Here is a 22,282-nt window from a genome sequence, read left to right on the forward strand (position 1 = left end):
GAGCAATCCAAATGCCAGGGAGCTGGCAGAGGAGGCGCCAGCGGAAAGCCCTGCAGCATCCACCTCCCACTCGGGAGCCACCAGCCCAGCTGAGCACCGGCTCCGTTGGGAGCTGCGCACAAGCTGGCCAGGAAGCGCTGGCTCCCACAAATCAGCCTCCCGGAGAGTAAGCACTCCCAGAAAGGCCCATTACAATTTTTTACTGCACCGACCTTTTGGCCGGCGGAGTTTCCCAGCAGATCAGGACCCGGGGGAGGGCTCTGAGCACGAGGATGATCTCGCATAAGTCCTCCTCCCGTGGCTCCACCCCCACCATGTCCCTGGAACACCCTGTTTTTAGGGCTTCCACAGCTTCTGCTGGCCCTCCATCGGCCAGGCTGGCCATCCCCGGTGGACCCCCAGCTGCACCGGCAGACCCCTGGCAGCACCATGGCTCAGCCACGGTGGAGGACGGAGCTCGGTTGTGCCAGGAGCCTGCCAGTGCAGCCAGGGGTCTGCGGCATCTAACTCCCCCCAGCCTTGCGGAAAGGTCAGTTGGATTGCACCCTTAGTGAGCAGTGACCTGGCTGTTCACAAAGGCCTTTTGGGCAGATGTGGATTGATACCACGCTGCTGCTGTTATTTTTAAATGGGGTTTATCTTTTTCTGTGCTGGATTTCTTTTGTTTCAAATGCTGGTGCTGTTTCTTGTTTGTATATCTTTGCAGTGTCTTTAGGACTGTTTGTAAGCTGCATTAAAGGTCCTTTGGATCTGAGAGGCAGGATAAGAAATGCAGTAAACAAATAGAATCTCTGGCAGCAGCAGCCCTGCTCAATGCTGCAGTGAGGTTAGGTTGTAAAGCACTTTGAGCATTAGAAAAAGAGCCAAGTAAATGTTTAGTAATACTAATTCTCAACCTTCTGCTAGGCACTGAAGGGTCTGGGTGGGAAGCCTGCCACTTAAGTTTACTTCAAACCTTTTTTCTCTGCATTAAAATGTCTTGGTTGAGCCTGCTGTCACCATTTTATTACTGTTGTTATTTAGGAGTACGTTCCGCCAGGGTTTAGTAATTGGAAGCAAGCCTGTAATTCATCCTGTCTTGCATTGGCTCCTTCAACGGACAAACGAGCTGAAGAAAAGAGCCTACCTTGCACGCTTCCTAATCAAAGTGGATGTGCCAGCCGAGTTCCTTCAAGATGATACTGTGGCTGATACCAATAGACAGGTAGCACTTGTGATGTGTTTCTGACCTGGATTGTGTTTCTGTAATAGTGTGGGTTTAAAACCATAATGGTTTTGCTGGCGAGTCTCCTTGAAAGGATGTAAACCTTCTTTGCACTGGGAGAATCATGCAAAAAGCATGTTTAGCTGAGTTGAAGATTATCAAACCTAAGGCAGATCAGGATGACATCCTATATATACATCTGGAGTTGTTTATTTGTGGAGTCCTCTTAGGCATCTGCTTGAACAGAGTGACAAGTCAGCCATTCAGCCTAATGCAGAAGTGATCCGCATGAGATTCCTTACTTCCTTCTCCAGTTGTTACCCAAGTCCTTTATCTTGTCTCATGATTTGAATTCTTAGTATCGAGTGTGGTCCATGGGTTCGCTGTTCTCAAGAATCATTGAAGCTTCACCCATGTAATGTTACAAGTGGGTAGAATGTGTATAAAATGGCAGCAGAAACAGTGCTCAGCCTGGTTTTTTAGGTGCATGCACGTGCCAGGTAGAGCAGGGGAAAACACTCTTGCCTTGTGTGGAAGTTAAAGCAAACATTCCCCCCCCCGTTGACAATATCCGATTGTATAATTAAAACGCTAAACAAAAGCTGCCTTGATAGGAGGAATGCAGCTTGTATATTTATTCAGTGGGTGCCATTCCTAATTTGTATAAAGATACAGCTCTCCAATTTCCATTATGTAAAATGTTTCCAATAATCTACTGGCTTCTCCAAAATAGAAACTATACTAACATACTACTGTTAAAACAATATTACTCTGTGATATAATTTTTTTAAAAAAACACTGCTAAAAGATCAAGGGATTTTACTGATAATGTTGTTATGTGCCTTCAAGTCGATTACAATTTATGGCGACCATATGAATCAGCGACCTCCAAGAGCATCTGTCATGAACCACCCTGTTCAGATCTTGCAAGTCCAGGTCTGTGGCTTCCTTTATGGAATCAATCCATCTCTTGTTTAGCCTTCCTCTTTTTCTACTTCCTGCTGTTTTTCCCAGCATTATTGTCTTTTCTAGTGAATCATGTCATCTCATGATGTGTCCAAAGTATGATAACCTCAGTTTCATCATTTTAGCTTCTTGTGACACTTCTGGTTTAATTTGTTCTAACACCCAATTATTTGTCTTTTTTGCAGTCCATGGTATACGCAAAGCTCTCCTCCAGCACCACATTTCAAATGAGTTGATTTTTCTCTTATCCGCCTTTTTCACTGTCCACCTTTCACATCCATACATAGAGATCAGGAATACTATGGTCTGAATGATCCTGACTTTAGTGTTCAGTGATACAACTTCGTATTTGAGGACCTTTTCTAGTTCTCTCACAGCTGCCCTCACCAGTCCTAGCCTTCTTCTGATTTCTTGACTTTTGTCTCCATTTTGGTTAATGACTGTGCCGAGGTATTGATAATCCTTGACAAATTCAATGTCCTCATTGTCAACTGTAAAGTTACACAAATCTTCTGTTGTCATTACTTTAGTCTTCTTGACGTTCAGCTGTAGTCCTGCTTTTGTGCTTTCCTTTTTAAACTTCAACAGCATTCGTTTCAAATCATTACTGGTCTCTTCTAGTAGTATAGTATTGTCTGCATATTTTAAATTATATTTCTCCCTCCAATTTTCACACTTCCTTCATCTTGGTCCAGTCCCGCTTTCCGTATTATATGTTCTGCATACAGATTAAACAGGGTGATAAAATACAATCCTGTCTCACACCTTTTCCGATGGGGAACCAATCGGTTTCTCTATATTCTGTCCTTACAGTAGCCTCTTGTCCAGAGTATAGGTTGCACATCAGGACAAACAGATGCTGTGGCACCCCCATTTCTTTTAAAGCATTCCATAGTTTTTCATGATCTACACAGTCAAAGGCTTTGCTGTAGTCTATAAAGCACAGGGTGATTTTCTTCTGAAATTCCTTGGTCCGTTCCATTATCCAACGTATGTTTGCGATATGATCTCTGGTATGATCCCTTTCTAAATCCAGCTTGGACGTTTGGCATTTCTTGCTCCATACATTCAGGTATCCAGGTATTACTGATAATACCTGGTCATTTATATGAGCAATATTTTATTTTATGTCCAGAGATTAATTATTATTGCTATGTATCATTGCAAATATTTATTTTATGTATTTCTTCACTCTGCGCTAGTGTTTCTTAATTACAGAACAAATATGGTTTGGCCATACTGTAGCTTCTAAGCCCCAGTGTAGTTTGCGAGCTCAATTAATTCAGGGGATTGTCACCTGCCCACCTGAGGTCAGGGGAATAACCCTTTCTTCACAGTTTTGATTGCTGTAAATGCAAATAATGTAAACAGTGTAGTTCCAATAATTTTTTACATCATAGCATTGGCTTTAGAAGTTCTCTCTCTTTTTACAGTATGAAGAGCTGATGGAAGCCTTCAAAAACCTACATAAAGAATGTGAACAGCTTAAGACATCTGGTTTCTCAACTGCAGAAATACGAAGGGTAAAAAAAGAGAAATGGCAGATATTTTTTAAATGTGCTTTTGACTGCTTAACTTCAAACAGATAGGAGAATCTTAAAAAATAATAATTTTAATTTTGAAAGTTTAAGTATCCATTTTGCCATTGTAAGTATGATAAGTATGATAAAATGTTTTGGAGCTTTAGCTCTCCTTGAACCTTACTTACTTACTTATTTATTTATTGCACTTGTATACCGCGCTAGACCAAAGCTCTCTGGGCGGTTTACAGCAATCAAAAACATTAAAACAAATACACAATTTAAAAACATATTTAAAAACAATTTAAAACACAATTTTAAAATTTAAAACAATATAAAAACAGTATAAAACACATGCTAAAATGCCTGGGAGAAGAGGAAAGTCTTGACCTGGCGCTGAAAAGATAACAGTGTTGGCACCAGGCACACCTCGTCAACAAGATCATTCCATAATTTGGGGACCACCACTGAGAAGGCCCTCTCCCTTGTTGCCACCCTCCGAGCTTCCCTTGGAGTAGGCACCCAGAGGAGGGCCTTTGATCTTGAACGTAGTGTATGAGGGGGTTCGTATCGGGAGAGGCGTTCCATCAAGTATTGTGGTCCCAAGCCGTGTAAGGCTTTATAGGTCAAAACCAGCACCTTGAATCGAGCTCGGAAACATACAGGCAGCCAATGCAAGCAGGCCAGAATCGGTTTTATATGTTCGGACCGTCTGGTCCCTGTTACCAATCTGGCTGCTGCATTTTGCACAAGCTGCAGTTTCTGAACCGTCTTCAAAGGCAGCCCCACGTAGAGCGCATTGCAGTAATCTAATTTAGAGGTTACCAGAGCATGGACAACTGAAGCCAGGTTATCCCTGTCCAGATAGGGACATAGTTGGGCCACCAACCGAAGTTGGTAGAAGGCACTCCGTACCACCAAGGCTACCTGAGCCTCAAGTGACAGAGATGATTCTAGGTGAACCCCCAAGCTACGAACCTGCTCCTTCAGGGGGAGTGCAACCCCATCCAGGACAGGATGGACATCCACCATCCCACTAACAGCACCTCAGAAGAACCACCCACTAACAGCATCTCAGTCTTGTCTGGATTGAGCCTCAGTTTATTAGCCCTCATCCAGTCCATTGTCGCAGCCAGGCACCAGTTCAGCACATTGACAGCCTCACCTGAAGAAGATGAAAAGGAGAAATAGAGCATACTGATGGCAATGCACTCCAAAGCTCCGGAAGACCGCACCCAACGGTTTCATGTAGATGTTGAACAGTATGGGGGACAGAACTGACCCCTGTGGAACCCCATACTGGAGAGTCCAGGGTGCCGAGCAATGTTCCCCAAGCACCACCTTCTGGAGGCGACCTGCCAAGTAGGAGTGGAACCACCGCAATGCAGTACCTTCCACTCCCAACTCAGCTAGTCTCCCCAGAAGGATACCATGGTCGATGGTATCGAAAGCCGCTGAGAGATCAAGGAGAATCAACAGAGTCACACTCTCCCTGTCTCTCTCCCGACAAAGGTCATCATACAGGGTGACCAAGGCTGTTTCCGTGCCAAAACCAGGTCTGAAACGCGACTGAAATGGATCCAGATAATCGGTCTCATCCAAGAGTGTCTGGAGCTGGCCCACAACTACTCATTCCAGGACCTTGCCCAGAAATGGAACATTTGCTACCGGCCTATAGTTATTAAGATTTTCTGGGTCCAGGGAGGGCCTCTTCAGGAGTGGTCTCACTACTGCCTCTTTCAGGCAGCCAGGGACCACCCCCTCTCGCAGAGAGGCATTAATCACTTCCTTGGCCCAGCTGGCTGTTCCATCCCTGCTAGCTTTTATTAGCCAAGAAGGGCAAGGATCCAGCACAGAAGTGGTGGCACGAACCTGTCCAAGCACCTTGTCAACGTCCTCAAGCTGTACCAACTGAAACTCATCCAAGAAGTCGGGACAAGGCTGTGCTCTGGATACCTTGCTTGATTCACCTGCTATAACACTTATAAGTCTAAGTCCTGGCGGATGCTAAAGATTTTATCCTGGAAGTGCCTAGCAAATTCATTACAGCGGGCCTCAGATGGTTCCACCATGTCCCTGGGGCCAGAGTGTAATAGCCCCCGGACAATTCTGAAGAGCTCCGCTGGGCAGCACATTGATGATTTGATAGTGGCAGCAAAATATTGTTTTTTGCTGCCCTCACTGCCCCTAAATACAGCTTACCATAGGCACTTACCAGTGTATAATTGCATTCACTAGGAGTTTGGCTCCATCTGCACTCAAGCCGTCTCCTATATTGTTTCATTGCTTTCAGCTCTGGGGTATATCATGGAGCCATACGAGCTCTACGCAGGAGAGGGCACTCAGGAGCAATCATGTCAACCGACTGGGTCATTTCTGTATTCCACAGTTCAACCAGGGTTTCGACAGGAGCGCCAGCCCTATCAGCCGGAAAACTCCCCAGAGCCCTTCGGAAACCTTCCGGATCCATTAGTCTCTGGGGGCGGACCAACTTAATAGGTCCCCCACCCTTGCAGAGGGGAAAAGCCGCTGTAAGTCTAAACTTCAGCAAGCAGTGATCTGTCCATGACAGAGGGACTGATGTAAGCCCCCCCCACATTCAGATCTCCAACTCCATGTCCAGTTGCAAAAACCAAACCTAGAGTATGCCCTGCTACATGTGTTGGGCCAATGGCATATTGGGACAGTCCCATGGTTGTCATGGAGACCATGAAATCCTGAGTCGCCCCGGATAAGGTGGCCTCGGCATGGATGTTGACATCCCCCAGAACCAACGGTCTGGGGGATCTCAGCAGTACACCCGAGACCACCTCCGTCAGCTCAGCTAGGGTGTCTGTTGGGCAGCGGGGTGGGTGGTACACCAACAGCATCCCCAGTCTGTCCCGCTGACTCAACATAAGGTGCAAACACTCCAGACCAGTAGTCACATGGACAGGGTGCTTGCAAAGGGAGATGGAGCTCCTATAGACCACAGCAACCTCCCCTCCCCTCAGGTCTACCTTGATGCTGGACCAGGTACCCTGGTGGACATAGCTAGGAGATACTGACTCCTCCCTGCTCAGCCATCCAGGTCCGAGTTATTCATGTCAGATTGGCTGCCTCATCCACAATTAAATCATGAATGAGGGAGATCTTATTATGCACTGATCTGGCATTTAGCAGCAGCATCCGGAGGCCTGAGAGCTGGCTGATAGGGCAACCAACAAACCTGCGGGTGTGGGGAGGACCGGAACAAGGCACAGCCATTAACTGCCTGGGCCGCGTTCCCCTTACCTGGCAAGTCCTCCTCACAACGCCATATCTCCCTCAACCCGTCACTACACTAATTGGGGCCCCCTCAAATTTCCCCACTTGGCTCTGAGTCCTCTTTCCCGGGCACATAACTGAAGACTCTGAAGAAGAAGAAAAAGGCAGACAAAGCAGGAGCCACCTCAGCCAGCCAGCTTATGTATCCCCTCCAGAGAAGGGACAGATGGAAAAAATCAGCCACAGCTGGCTGAGTACCTGGGGCCTGGTCCTGCAAGGTGTGGCCCCCGCAGAGCAGAAGTCCAACCAGGAAAGGGTGGTGGTGGTGGTGGTGGTGGTAGCCGAGCAGCACCAGCAAGCAGGCAGGCAGACAGCAGCAGCAAACGGTCCCTTTAACATTTATCCCAGCCCTAACTTTTACATAACTGGATACATTTTTCTCAGGTAGGCAAGTCTTCTATCTCTGGTGTATCAGGACCTTCAAGCAGTCAGGACTGACCTTGACAATAGATTTTTTAGACAGAATTGTTGATATCCTATAGAGCATGCTATAAAAACTTGAAGGGAGGACGATCCCTGATTCTCTCTGACACCTCTGGATGCACACACACTTACTTGTCTCTATGTCTCTCTTTCTCACAAATGTTTGAAGATCTGCTAATGGAGCAACCACTATTTTGATTAAATTGATTAACTCGATCCTTTAGCATGGCAGTCTATGCTTTGGAACTCCCTGTCTATCAACATTAGGCAGGCACCCTCACTATATTGTTTCAGACACCTGCTGAAAACCTCAACAAGCCTATTCAGACACTTAATTTAGTCTTTATTTTTAAATTTTTGCTGATTTTTATTATTGGTAATTATTTTGAGTAAACAGTGTATATGCTTTTTGAAATAAATTTTTAAAATTTATTTATTTATTTATTTATTGTATTTATACCGCCCCATAGCCGAAGCTCTCTGGACGGTTTACAGTAACTAAGAACATTAAAACAAATATACAATTTAAAAACACATATTTTAAAAACAATTTAAAACACAATTTAAAAATTTAAAACAATTTAAAAACACATGCTGAAATGCCTGGGAGAAGGGGAAAGTGTTGACTTGGCGCCGAAAAGATAACAGCGTTGGAAGTCAGTAACTGCAGAAGAGGGTGACTGATGGATTTTTTCTTTTTTAATCCTCCACTTTTCTGTGGCGGTTGTCTCACAAAGCAGGTGACATGAATGAGACCCGATAAAATTGTAACTGAGTCCTGTTTATACAGTAGTTGTCCCTCACCTTTCTCCCATTAGGGCTCACTAATAACAGGGCTGTGGAGTCGGAGTTGTGGAGTCGGAAGCAATTTTGGGTGGAGTCATAGTCGGTAGAAATGTTCCGACTCTGGCTTCAAAATAAAATTAATAATTTAATTTTTTTGTTTTAATGTATTTTATGGTCTTTTTATGATGTCTTAAAGTGTTTTTAACATTTCTGTTTGCCGCCCTAGGCTCCTGTTGGGAGGAAAGGCGGGATATAAATCAAATAATAAATAAATAAATAAATAAAATAATATACATTTGCCATTTATGAAGGAGTCGGAGTCGGACAGTAGAAAAATAGAGGAGTCAGAGTTGGAGTCGAAGGTTTGACGAACTGACTCCACAGCCTTGACTACTAAGAAGACTCTGAAGCCTTCCCTATCATGGGGAGCTCCTTCAAGAGGCTCGGCTAAACTTTATCAAAATCCCTAATTTCACTGGAGAGTTAGCATACACAACCAGCTAAAAACCCTGACATGAGGCTTCACTCAGTAAGCTAACCAAAGAGCATGTCCTTGCCCTTGCTCCATCCCTGCAATGATTACTGCAAAGACGAAATCCCCTCTGAGGAAGACCCAGCGTTGCTGGCAGCCCAATGTAAATAGCCCTAGCCTGCCCCCAGAAATAACTGGTGAGAGCACTCAGCTCTCTGGGGAGAAGGGCTTCTTCATCAGGCCACAGGCCTAAGTATGGCCCTGGCTCCTTTCTGTATTTCTGTGACACCTACAAGCAGCAGAAGGGTTGGAAGACAGTTGAGATGGCAACCAAGCACTAGTGCAAAGACAATGACAAAAGGTGAGCTAAGCAGATTCATAAGGTATAATCCAGCCAAAGTTAAGCATTTAAAGGTGCTGAAGTCCCAATTATTCCCCTAGTTGGAGAGTTAAGTAGGTGCTTGAATCTGTTCCATTGGAATCAGTGGGGCTGGAAAGTGGTTAACTCTAGCTGGATTGTGCCCTCAGTGCATTTTTTTGCTTTAAAAAACCCTTCAGGATTATAGGTAAGCCTGATATAAAAGCATCTTCAAAATGGAACGCGCAATGAGAATCAGATCTAAATTGATTTGGTTTTCCTTATGTTTTTATCTATGATTGTATTTTGTTCTTCTGTTATAGTTTACAGCGCTGTTTTTATGTAGCATGTTTGTAAGGTATCACTGAAAAAAAATTATTTGAAGGGCAGGATATACATTTATTAATAAATAAAATGTAGCTACCTAGAAAAACATCCAAAGAGGCCTGGCCACCTTAAGTTTGAAACAAGTTGTGTGTCTAGCCCATCTTCCCACTCCTAACTATGTTACTTTACCTGCCCCCAGAAACCATTGCTATTTTTGTGGGTATTGAGTATGTAGTATGTTCTTCATTGTTCTTTGACGCATCAACAAATTCTATAGGGTTTTAAAGGGTGCCTCTTCAAATATGTTGATGTGACTTTGATTAACATTCATTAAACTGAGAGATAATGCGATTAAAATCCTGAGCACAGGTGATTCAGTTACATGAATATCATGATAGATTCCACTCTTAGTTCCAGCTGTATAAGAAAAATAACTGACTCTGGACCAAATCCTCCCTGAATAACTCTGTGTGTGTCTCGGTTTTTCTATGTTCTATGTTCACACTTTCTAGGATATCACTGCTATGGAAGAGGAGAAGGATCAGCTGATGAAGAGAGTAGAGCGTCTTAAGAAGCGGGTAAATGAGTGGAGCAAAGCTGTGGCATTTGGATGTCATCATCCTTGGCTTGCAGATTTGACTAGGGAATGCAAACAAGGATTAAGACTAATGTGCTGCACGCCTGGGGAAGGAATCAAATGGCTAACTGGAAGAAAGGGAATCTTCCTCCCAGGCGTCAGTCCAAAACCTTTGGAGACCTTGAGCCCAACACTTCAACATCAGCTTTGATAAGTGCTGCATATGGGAAGGAAGTGTGGTGTGAACCTGTGAGACACATGATCACCCCAACTGAATTCTCAGCTCTGTGGTGGTGAAGTTGCATGGCTTATCCTTTTGCCATAGGTGGAGACAGTGCAGAATCATCAGCGGATGCTTGAAACAGCAAGGCAGCTTCGAGTAGAGAAGGAGAGAGAGGAATCTCTTGCCCAGCAGAAGCAAGAGCAGAAAAATCAGGTATCTGTGCAAAAGTTTTTTAAAAGTTTTGGTTTTTTTAAAAAAATAATTTTGTTTTATAAAATTACAGTTGGCATTTTAAAAAAAATACCAGTATTAGTTGATGACACTTCTGTTACATAGAAGTTTAAAGCTATTAGTATGAATTTCTCTTCAATTTCTGGGGAAATTGGGGGTGTCGTCAATGTAAATCCATATATACTTCTGGATGTTCTGCTTGTGATCTGCCTGGTCATAGTAGGAAAACGGAATGTTGAGTTATATGGATAAGCCTGATGTTAAAGCATCTTCAAAATGGAACTCTTTGGTACAGTGAGAATCAGACCTTCGTATGTTCATCTGAAGGGCAGTGATCTGTTGACCTTTCCAAGAGAAATTTCTGGCTGAGTGCTTGGCCAACATAGTTGAAATGTTTACCAGGTCCACCTAACAGTTCCTGCCCTGGTTTGCTCCATGGTATAGCATGCTACAGCATTATCTTGCCAGATCTGCTGCTAGAAGGCTTTCTAATGACTTCCCTTTCAAGGCTGAGGGAAGGGGCACATTGTGTGCACTCCCAATCCTTTCAGTATGGTTTGCATAGCCGTTTCCTCCCTTTTTGCAAATTTGTATTATTGTATGTGTATATATATTTCCAAAGATTAAGCTAGTTAATAGACCTGTGCATGTTTTCTAAGCTGTTTCATGCAGAGCAGAGGCTGCAAAGAGTCCAACTCCAGCTCAAGGATATGCGTCATGCAGCAGTGGATTCAAAGCCAGAAAGTAAGTACTAAAATACTTTTTCCCCTCCTCCTTGTCTACTGCCCAAAACCACGGAAGGACTTTTTATGAAGTGATATCCTCCTGAGTTTACCTTTTCATTTTAAAGGTTTGACATGATACAATTGGATGGATTTATGAAGTTCTGGATATTCTTTAGATCTGAACCCTAAGATATTAATGACTGATAATTTTATTATTGTTTCTGTTAATAATTTTTTGTTAAATTTTTGATATTTCATAAACAAAGCCAAAGTATAGGTAACTGCATCTGTTCACATTTGTTGGTTGTTACTTTGGCCTCTTCCTCACTGTCTTTTCAGAGTGGCAAAATCATAAAAGTGTCATGTACATTGATGGCCCTGCAATAATAATAACAACAGCAGCAATAATAATAATTGGATCCTTTTGAGTCCTTTGGATTCTCATGCACAGGTGTCAGTTTTGGCATTTGAATTGAAACTTCTGTTCCATTCAAACATTTAAAGTTATATCCCTCTGATAAATCTCTGATAAATCTTTCCATAAGAAGAGTATTTAATTACCAATACAGATTTCTGTAATGTGGAAATGTTCGAAACTAGAATACTCGCAGTTACTATGGGACAAACGTCTTCTTCCTGATGTGCTTTTGCAAGGCCCTATGCTGCCCGGAATCCGTATGAATTCTGGAGCTGCTTGACTGAGGCCAGTTTTGTGCTGGCTGGCCAGGAAGGGTGGGGAAGAACCAGGCAACTGGCCTGGCCCGTGTGGTTCCTGGAAACAGGCTTGTGCTGGGTGCCAGCAGCTCTTGACGTAGGAAAGTGATTCCCACAGTTCTACCCGGCTGCAATAGAGGCAGAGATAAAACTGCACGGCCCTCTCCATCGGCTCTGCCAAGAGACCAGCTGTCATTTGACTCCTCCCCTCCCTGAACTGTTTCCATTCAAACCAGTCATTAATAAGAACTTAATTTCAGTTTTCGTGCTGGAAATTGCTTTCTTTCTTCCTCCCTCCCTATCCCCCTTTCCCTTTATGTGTGTGTCCTAGAATGTAATCTTGTGGGCTGGGTCTTTCTTTGTCTGTTACTGTTTTAATCAATCTCATATAAACCACAATGGGAGCCTTTCTGACTGAGGAGTGGGGAGAAAATACTTTAAATAAAATAAATAACTGTGAAAATGCCAGAGACAACCTCCAAAGTTGTAAAGGATGGCAGTGCTCCACATATTTCTGTATATACTTTTTTCCTGCCGACTCCCAGAAGGACCCTGTTCTCTAAAATGTCATGCAGTATGCCATGCGGAGACACTGGGCAGGATGCAGTGGAGGCAGAATGTTCTGCTATGTCTCTTCTTGGCCAACAGGACTCTGGAGGGCTAGGGAGGCCAGCTTAAGAAAAGAATAGAATACATCTATTGGGGGGGTGTCCAAAGTGTATCAAACAGACTGCAATTTACCTTTAAAGCTACTTGGTCCTTCTGTTGGAAGTTCCGTTTTAATCAAAAAGCCCTCTTTGACTGCAGCTATATTATAATCAGTCTTACTACTTGTCCTAACCCTCCCAAGTTGAAGATTTAGTATTTTTTTTATCCTCTGCCAATTCTACTCACTTTTCCCCTTCCCTATTGGATTATATTTTTGATGCAAGAGCAAGGGGAGGGGCCTGGCTAGGTTTTGCTCTTAGCTGAGCACTCAGATTGAAATGTCATGTAAATTCCGAGTCTATACCACTTTGATTATATTTTTGGTTATTTTATAGTAAATGAGAGAGAGAAAAGTTTCTTTTAAGGAAAAGCTCTAAGTCCTAGATTTCAAGCACTCCTTCCAATTACATCCATTAATAAGAGAAGCCTTAAGCCCTGCCAGAAAATGTTGCAGATAAGAGTTATCAGTAGCTTTAATTCTTTTTTTCAAATATTTCATCTAAAAGACGATGTATTATGCAATTTTAAAAGTATTTACTGCTGTCTTTTCCTCCATGGTTTATATCAGGCCTGCAGTTCTCTGCTTGGTTTACCCCCTCTGCAAGTTGCACTGAGATAAACGGATCTTTCCTGCAGTTAACAGATGACAAAATACATCCTCGGTTAAGTTGAATAACAGAGGGTTATGAATGAACCATCCAAAGTTTAAGCACTTTAAACTCTCAGTGATTTCTGAATGCTCTGGGGGATTTGCTAGTTATGCATGTCCAGTGCTCCTCTCAAGGCCCTGCTCTCACAATGGAGGGTTGACATGGAATCACCATCAACATGATTGCTCCGAAATGTCCTCTCCTGCATTGAGGAGCCCAAATGGCACCCTGATTTTCTGGGGAGTTTTGGGCAATGAAATGGGCACGATGATGGCTGGTGCACAAGCAGTGTAAGCCTCATAGCAAAGACAGCTGAACACAATGGAGAGCATGTAATTGTCCCTACTTACTTCTTGGCCACCATTGAATCCGCAAGTGATTGTTCTATTCAAAGTGGCAAATGAGCTGGTGAAATCCAGCTCAAAGTTGGGAATATCAGAATCCCCTAATTCAAGCATTAAGGAATTTGCAGTGCACTTTGAGGGCAAAGTTGCTTGTATTCTCTCTGAATTGGATGCAATGATTGATAACAGTTCTAGTTTTCATCCTTGGGTACCCGATGTTGTTGGACTACAATTCCCATCACCCCCAACAAGCTTAGCCAGACGTCAGGTATGGTGAGAGTCGTAGTCCAACAACATCTGGTGACTCACAGTTGAAGAACACTGTCTATGGGGATCAGTTTCAGTTGTTGTGGCCTGCGGATGTGGACAGGATGCTTGAAACAGCTCAGCCAATCATATGTTCCCTTCAACCTTGCCCGAGTTGGCTTGTAAAAGCTAACCAGAGGGGATTGACTGTGTGGGTCCAGGGGGTGGTAAATGCCTTGTTGCGAGAGAGGGAGGTGCCAGCTGCCTTGAAAAGGGCAGTGTTGCAGCCCCTCCTTAAGAGCCCCTCCCTGGACCCTAAGATTTATGACAACTACCACCCAGTTGCAAATATTGCCTTTCGGGACAAGGTGGTTGAGAGGGTGTTGACTGGACAGCTTCAGGTGTGCTTGGAGGAAAGGGATTGTCTGGACCCATTTCAGTCTTCTTTGGTCACCCTAGTTGATGACCTTTATCGGGGAGAGATGGGGGAGGTGCAACCCTGTTGATTGTCCTTGATCTCTCAGTGGCTCTTTATGCCATTGACCATGGTATACTCCAAGAGCACCTCCAGGAGATCTTGTGGAGGGTCCTGGTTCCCTTGCTCTTCCTCTGAGGAGGCCTCAGTTCCTTTGTCTGGGCATGGCTGAACCCTGGTGATCCCAGTTTTTGCCTTCAAGAGCCCACAGCGCTCCTTATCTTTTGAATGTAGCAAGTGCTGTGCTTGCTTAAGGGCAGAGCTACGCACTACCACAACAAATGTGTGTTTCCCAACTTGTGTTTACCAACATAATATAAATGTGCAACGGGAAGGAATTCATAGCTGAAAATCGGCAGCCAGGACCTGAAAAGTAAAGACAAGATTTAGATGCAGTTTCTGTTGTTCTCCACCTGCTTTGTTTCTGTTCTGTATTGATTTTCTGTATTTTACTGGTGTTGTCAATGATCTGTAATAATGAAAAATAAATAAAAACAAAAAATTACTGGGGGTGGGGAAGCAGAAGCCTGCCTGGGGGCAACACTTCTTGCCTGCAAATTCCCCTGCATTGGGCTCTTTTCTGGTCTCAAACTGGGATGGGGGTGGGGGAAGGTTATAAACAAAGGAGCTAAGAAGGGGGGTTGGCAGGAGATAATTGGTGGTGAAGGGAAGAGTGAAACATTAGGGCTACAAGGTAAATACTGGGCTGGTATCCCCAGGGTTGCCTCCTTGCATGTAGTTCTGCACTACGTTCCAATTGACATCAATGATATTTTCAATGCATTTCGCACTTTGTAGATTGCACCCCTGAGCTGTATTGTTACTCCTTTACTGCTTACTTAGTAATGTGCTGTTTGCGGTAATAGGGTTTGTGCGCAAATTAAAAACACTCCAGTGGACTCTAGAGCTCACCTTTTGTCATTTTTCTGATTTCACCTGTGTTGCAGGCAGTTTTGATTGATCATATGCAGTTATCAGCCTGTATATTGGGAAAGGTGCTGAAATGTTTAGCTGGGGCACGTTCATTAGCAGGGAAGGGTTCCTAATTTCCCAAGTCTGAGCAAGCCACTAAGTCACTCTTCCTGAACCTTGCTTGTAACAATAAAGAAATCTGAATGGAAAACATGATGAATAACTATTAATCGCTTTTCACATGTAAGTATGCCATTGGCAAAATAGAACTCAAATAAGCTTACGGCCCTCAGCCAAACACACTATACAGCTTATGTACATAGAGAGTCAATAAAGAAAACATTAAAAAAAATAAGATTCTGAAGTGGATAATGGAAAGCACTCTATTATTTTCTCTTTGGCCTGAAAGGTTTGTAAAAGGCAGGATTTTCTGAAAAAGTTCAATTAAGCTGCCAAAATGAGAGAGAGAATTGGGTAACTTCCCCATGTGACTAATCCCACAGAGTTCGGGAACATTTTACACTCTGTGAGCAACATCCAAAGTAAGCTAGCCATCTGTTTTTCTTTGTGCACGCTTAACCAGTTTGTTTTCGTGTTTTAACTTGCCTCTCTGATTTCTGGCATCACTAGAAGCTTTACAGCATAGATGTCAGTGTGTATTTTAGAAGACCCCCCCTTTTTTTTGGTAAAGATTTTTCTAATAGTTCATCCCTTGTTCTATACTCTCATCTCTGTGTCGGAAATCAGTTGTATCCATATCTCATGTTTTCCTTACATGAAAGTGATAATGAATGCCTTGAAGAAAGACTAAAATTCATTCATTTTTCCCCAAAACAAAATATTGAAACGTTAATACACAGCAGCTATCAACCTGTTCAACAGAAAATAAGCAACAATATTTAAAACAGTTACCAGGAGTTACAGTAAATCCACTGAACAGCTATAGCAAAGGAAGGCTGGAAAAGATTGTTGTCCATTGCTTGCTGGAAAAGGTGGTGTCAGGCAGACATCCCTTGGGAGGGTGTTCCATAACTTTAATGCCACAGCAGAGAAGGGGTGTGTGGGTTGCATCCAACTATGTCCTACTTACAGGAGACTGATTGAAATCAGTGGACCTAAGTTAGTCATGCCCATTAACTTTAGTGGGCACCCTGTGTGTTGTTGTTGTTCATTTGGCAAGTTACACTTTTTCTCAATGAAAATACATCTTTAACCAGCTTTCTAAAATGAGGAAACTTGTGAAATGCCACTGCTGTAGGGGGAGTTCTTTTTATATTGAAAATATATTTTGGAAAATGCTTCTTTATGCATTTGAACACCTCTTAAGATATCGTAACAAAGGTTTGCATGCTGGTCCCTGAGATTGGGGAGCTAGTTTTCATCTTTGTTTGGATACTGTTGGTTTCCATTTTGAATCAAGATGGCAGACTGCATCTTTTCAAATGGCCCTGATTTGAGGGCTTCTTAGAATTTCCAAGCAAAGCTGGGTACGAGACTGGTCGTTTAAAATATTTGTATGCTGCCCTCCTGTTTACCAAAACTCTCAGGTCACCAAAACTCCCAGGTCAGGTGACTGCAGTCATGAAAACAACATCATGCCTGTTTTTGTGAAGCAGAAAACAGTCTGGAAAATCCCTATTGCACCTTCAGAGCATTCCTCAACATAGAAAAGGACACCCATGCACCCTCTGTACATATGGAGCTTTGTGTGCCCACTGGAGTTCTCCAGCACTTTGGCACCCAATACCTTTAGGATTAGGAAATGAAGGAAGCAAATTTGTACATTGGGTCATTTTTGGTGCCATTGCTGGGAATATTGTCCTATTGAGAAAGAGTATGTGTGTGACAGCCTAACTTGCAGCCTGATCCTCAGAATGTTCCATCCATGCAAGCCCTGCTGACATTAGAAGGGCTTGAGTTGGCAGTGTGCTTTGAGGATCAGATCCATAATCAGTATTGAGTGATTCTGAACACTCTAGCCCTGTTCAGAATATACACATGATGGGGCAGTGTGGTTGCCCTGACTTGCTCCATGTGTGGCACCTGCCCCACTCCTGCTGGCCATTCACAGGAAAGGGTAGGAGGAAGGAAACCCAAAATGCTAGAAAAATAAGTATTTATTTATAATCCAAGCCCAACACGTTTCAGCCTTTGTATATTTAGGCCTTCATCAGGGGAATAAAGGCTGGCAAGAGGTATCTTCCAAAAAGCAAACTGCTTTCACCGATGCAAATGCCTCAGATACTTCTTGCCAGCCTTTATTCCCCTGATGAAGGCCTAAATATACAAAGGCTGAAAGGCGTTGGGCTTGGATGATAAATAAATACTTATTTTTCTAGCATTTTGGTTTTCCTTCCTCCTACTCCCCTGGTTTTACATGCTAGACACTTTCTGTTGTTCATTCACAGGAAAGGACCTTTGTATCTGATCTGTACACCACAAAATCAAAGTGAACAGATTTTGGACATTCTGGATGCCTGCACAGGGCTCATGGTAGTTTTTCCTCTGGGTTTTGAGCTGGTGTGACATGCTTGGTTCATGTGATTCATCATTTCTCAGCTGTAACAGGAGTGAGTGCCCTGTTGTTAAAAACCAGAACACAACCCACTTCCCCCTGCAAATATTAAAAATTCACGACTAAATCACAAGGTGAAAAGAATTCATGGTCTGTCTGGACAAGAGGTCTTATACAGCTCACTATGTTATATGCTGCTAGGTTGTGTTTTCATCCATGTACAGTGTAAATTGTAGAGCAGTAGGCTTCTCGTTAGTTGACACAGAAATTAATGTAATTGACTGCTAAATAGTTTGGCCTAAATTACAGTTATTATAGTATGAAACTAAATTGCCCTCTTTATTACTTCATTTAGACATGTGTTGATGTGGTTTGTTTTGTTTTTCTAGGCTTAATGAAGAGACTGGAAGAGGAGACAAAGTTCAATACATATTTGGTCTCTGAAAAATTTCCTAGGGAACTGGAAACGAAGAAGCAATCACTGTACTTCTTGCAAAAAGTGGTTGCAGAGCCAGCAATGGGCCAGTCTGATCTCAACGAACTTGAAGCCAAAGTATGTTGGGGAGGGGACCAAATTCCCTTGTTTAAGGGTTCAAAAACAGCTGACTAGTTTATTTTAAAAACAGGTATTTCTTTGTGCATGAATACTTGTCATCTTAATTGCTTCACACTTCTGGTGGCTGGTCTGCCACATGGGTGCCTGTTTGCACTCTGCTGTGTTACAGGAGAAGATACTGCTTTGCCCCCTGTTACTGGAGGAATTTGCACTACTCTGAATGATTGGAGGTTATTGTGTTGTAGGAGTTTCAGCAGCCTGGGTGAGGGCAACAGGCATATCCTCACTTGTGTTATTGGGATCCATAATAATGCAGGACATTGCGGTACTGCATTCCCCATTTGAGGCAAGCTGATTCTGGTGTTGGAGTGGGCTGAATGTCATGGAACCCTCATGTAAAAATGTATGTGACCAGGCTCAGCGTATTTTTTGCCGCTGGCCTGCAGTCAGATTTTTTTTTAACCCTCACTTATTTTATCTTCATCAGTATTCCCATCAATATTTTAAACTTCTGATCTCTGCCTTAAATCATAAGGAAATTATTTTCAAAGTCTCCTTTTTTTCAAGAAAATTCCAAGCTGCTCACTATAATCTCCATGCAGATATTACTGAAAGCTAATTAGGAAATGATATTACTCACTTGGTTTTGCATTTCAAATGTTCATTTCTTCATAGTCTTCAGGACTTTTTAGGGAAGTGGAGAATGAGCCCCCATATGTCTCTGCAATAAATTATTGGGTTTGAATGCTGTGTGTGATTGACATTGGCATGGAAGGAATAGCGCACTTGTTTTTGGTTTTCCCTTTTTTCAAATACTGAAATTTGATGTAATGATTTGCCTTCTTAGTGCAGCATTTGAAATGCTGAGATCTAGATATCATTAAGAGTCACTAATTGACTGCAATACCATCTCTTGATTGCCTTGGAGAAATCGAAAAATGGTTAAAACATAATATTTTCACATAGACAAGTTTGAATAAGTGCCGGATATGCTTTGACATTTATCAGATATGCAGAACAGTAGCTAAGAGGCACTCTATACAACCCTAATTAGCCCTGTGGGTGATCAGATTTTCCATAGGAGGAATGCCATCAAGCAGGTTATAGCTCCACCTATCGTCTGAAGGCAAGAATGTTTTTGAAGTCAAGACTAGGGGCGTCAGGCCCCTCCCACTCTCCAGTTCATTCTTGCCTTCGTCCGTGCAAGATATATAGCTAGCATCTAGATAAGTGTTTGTGTATTGTGTGACAGAGTGTGGAGTTTTTGTGTGTGTGTTTCACGTTGTTCCCTTCCCTCTGTCTTGTCTTTTCAACTGTTTGTGTGCTATTCCTGGGGAATTTCCTTAGGGAGGTTCTCCCTTCCCCGGGTGGTTTTCCTTCCCAGGACAAAGCCTAACGGCACTTTAGAGAGACCGCGGCTGCGGTTCTCTCTCCCTCAGCGGCGGACGCAGCCTTAACCAGGAGCTCGCGGCTGCAGTTTCCTACTGCTCCGCTGCTTTTTTTGCCCTTTTTCGTGCCCTTACGTGCCTCTTTTCCACCCAGGAGCCTGTGGCTGCGGCTTCCATTGTTTTCGGCTGTTTTTCTCCGAGGCGGTGCTCTCAATCTCCCCCTCCAGGAGCCTGCGGCTGTGGCTCTCCACCTTTCCCATTTAACGGCTCCTGTTAGTTGGGCTGCCTTCCCTTCCCCGACTCGTTCTGTGGCGTTTAATACATCGTCGAGACGGTCTCTGCAGGCTGCGGCTGCGGATTACCCTTTTACATTACCTCTCCTGTTACGGGACTTCGCTGGCCGCTCTGCCTCCTTGACGGAGTCTCCCTTGCCTGTTTTAACAGCCGCGATTGCGTTCTCAGCCCCGCGGCTGTAGAACGTATTTACGGCCGTCCTGCTGCATTTAAATTTTCGGACAGCCCCTTTTTCAGCTCGCTAGTGCTACTCCGTGTCCGCCATTGCTCCTTCCTTGCTAAAACTGTTGTTACTGTACAACGTATCCACCATCTTTGATTAAAATTTTCCCGCTTTTTTCACGGGCGCCATTTTGTTTGCTCCCTTTTTCCCGCCCTTACTGTTTAGTCTATTCCGTCCTAACAGGGGGCCTAGCTTGAAAGATCTGTGGCTAGCAGTGTGTGTGTGTGCTGCAGATAGAATCCTATAGTGCCAACAGGTTTTCTTACTAAATCTGGCTGCCTCTTGCAACTATTCGACTGCTACAACTATTGAATCTACACATTCCCATTTGACTGTCTCAACGCTGTGGCTGTGAACCAGGCTGTTTGAATTGTACATTCTGCCCCACTCGTGGCCGTGTACTAAGACTGTGGTTATTGTGCAACGCTGCTCGAACTGTACATCCTGCCCCATCCGTGGCCATGTACCAAAGCTGTTGATACTGTGCAAAGCTGTTCGAATGGTACATTCTGCCCCACCCGTGGCCGTGTACCAAGGCTGTTGATACTGTGCAAAGCCGTTTGAACTGTGCATTCTGCCCCATCCGTGGCTGTGTACCAACTCTGTATTAATTGTACATTCTGCCCCATCCGTGGCCGTGTACTTAGCCATCTGAGCCGGTGCATTCTGCCCCATCCGTGGCCGTGTACTGAGCCTGTTCGGGTCTGTGCATTCTGCCCCATCCGTGGCCGTGTACTGATACCCCTTGAAAAGTATATGATGGCGGAACAGCCAGAGACAACCCAGGCAACCAAGCTGAAACAATCTAAGGCGGTCAAGCATAAGCATTCCAAAGTGGTTGCCAAAACTAAACATCTTTCCAGCCACAGCACAACCAAGCGGCCACGCTATGTTTCTGTTCCAGTTCCCGAGGGGACAACCCATGAACAGTTAATGACTCTATTTCATTCTCCTGCTGTTTCCTCTGATGAGGAGGACTTTGCTGGTTTTCCTGACCAACCAACGGTCAGCCAACCTGGGGTTTACTCATCTTCACTGCCTGTGGGGCCGTCTATACTGTCGCCTCTACAAGAGCAACCTTCTACATCACCGGGGCTGCAGCTGTCTCATGAGTTCATATCACAACTTCAAGGCATGCTGTCTTTCTTCGCTCAGAGACAGTCACCGTCACAAGTCCCCGCTATTCCCCAGCACAGTGGGGACCACTTTGTACACAATGAGACAAATCCATCATGCTCCCCAAATCCTTTTGACATTGCCAGGGGCAGGTTTGTTGATGACGTTTCTTGTGGGGAAGAGTCCCCATTCACTCTGCAAGCCGAAGGAGACGAATGGAGTGACCATTCGGAACATGAGCAGGATACATCTTATCGTCTCTTTGATGCCTCAGATTATCAACCCCTTGCGCGCAGAGTATTAAATACCCTTGGTCTTCAATCTACGCAACCTGCAGCTGCCGCTCCCACTATAAAAGGGGCCAGGGTGTTGAAATCCCCCACACCAGCAGAGTACCAGGGGCGCAGAGGTTCCTCAACGTCCTCATACAGGGGAGGGTCTCGCCAGCGCAGACAGTACTAAAGCAATACCGGTTGGGGGCAGACTGCTTCTGTTTGGAGAACATTGGCTGCGTCTGACTCAGGTCTCCTGGATCAGAGAGCTTTTTTTGTTATGGCTATGCAGTTGAGTTTTGGGCAACACCTCCAGACAAGTTTCATCCCTCCCCTTGTCCCAGGGCACCAGCCAGGCACTGCATCATGCAGACAGCCATACATCACCTCTTGGACATAGCGGCGATAGAGCCAGTCCCTACTACAGAGAGGTCAGAAGGGGTATACTCCCTCCTATTTGCTGTGCCCAGACGAGATCTGTCATGGAGGGCGGTATTGGACCTCAAGTTCATTAACCGTTTCGTAAAGTATCGCAGGTTCAAAATGGAATCCCTCCACTCCATTACAGAAAGCCTGCACGAAGGAGACTTCCTGGCTTCTATCGACCTAAAGGAAGCGTATCTCCATGTGCCTATTTGCATAGCCCACAGAAAATTCCTTCGGTTTGCCTTTGGCTCCCAGCATTTTCAATATCGAGCGATGCCGTTCGGTCTCTCGTCTGCCCCGAGAGTATTTACCAAGGTGCTACTCA

At 44.1% G+C, this 22,282-nt stretch overlaps 1 protein-coding gene across 1 annotated transcript in view; it reads left to right on the forward strand.

Annotated features, from left to right (window-relative positions):
• The window catches only part of IFT81 (intraflagellar transport 81), a 72,069-nt gene that overhangs the window by 17,634 nt on the left and 32,153 nt on the right, over positions 1-22,282 (forward strand). Inside the window, exons 4-9 of the mRNA XM_061603026.1 lie at positions 1,024-1,204; positions 3,604-3,693; positions 9,875-9,940; positions 10,265-10,375; positions 11,053-11,137; positions 18,072-18,235. Of these exons, the coding sequence (XP_061459010.1) occupies positions 1,024-1,204; positions 3,604-3,693; positions 9,875-9,940; positions 10,265-10,375; positions 11,053-11,137; positions 18,072-18,235 (697 nt within the window). The remainder of the gene's footprint in view (positions 1-1,023; positions 1,205-3,603; positions 3,694-9,874; positions 9,941-10,264; positions 10,376-11,052; positions 11,138-18,071; positions 18,236-22,282) is intronic.

The sequence above is a fragment of the Rhineura floridana genome, chromosome 19, assembly GCF_030035675.1.
Source record: "Rhineura floridana isolate rRhiFlo1 chromosome 19, rRhiFlo1.hap2, whole genome shotgun sequence".
In the NCBI taxonomy this organism is placed as follows: domain Eukaryota; kingdom Metazoa; phylum Chordata; class Lepidosauria; order Squamata; family Rhineuridae; genus Rhineura; species Rhineura floridana.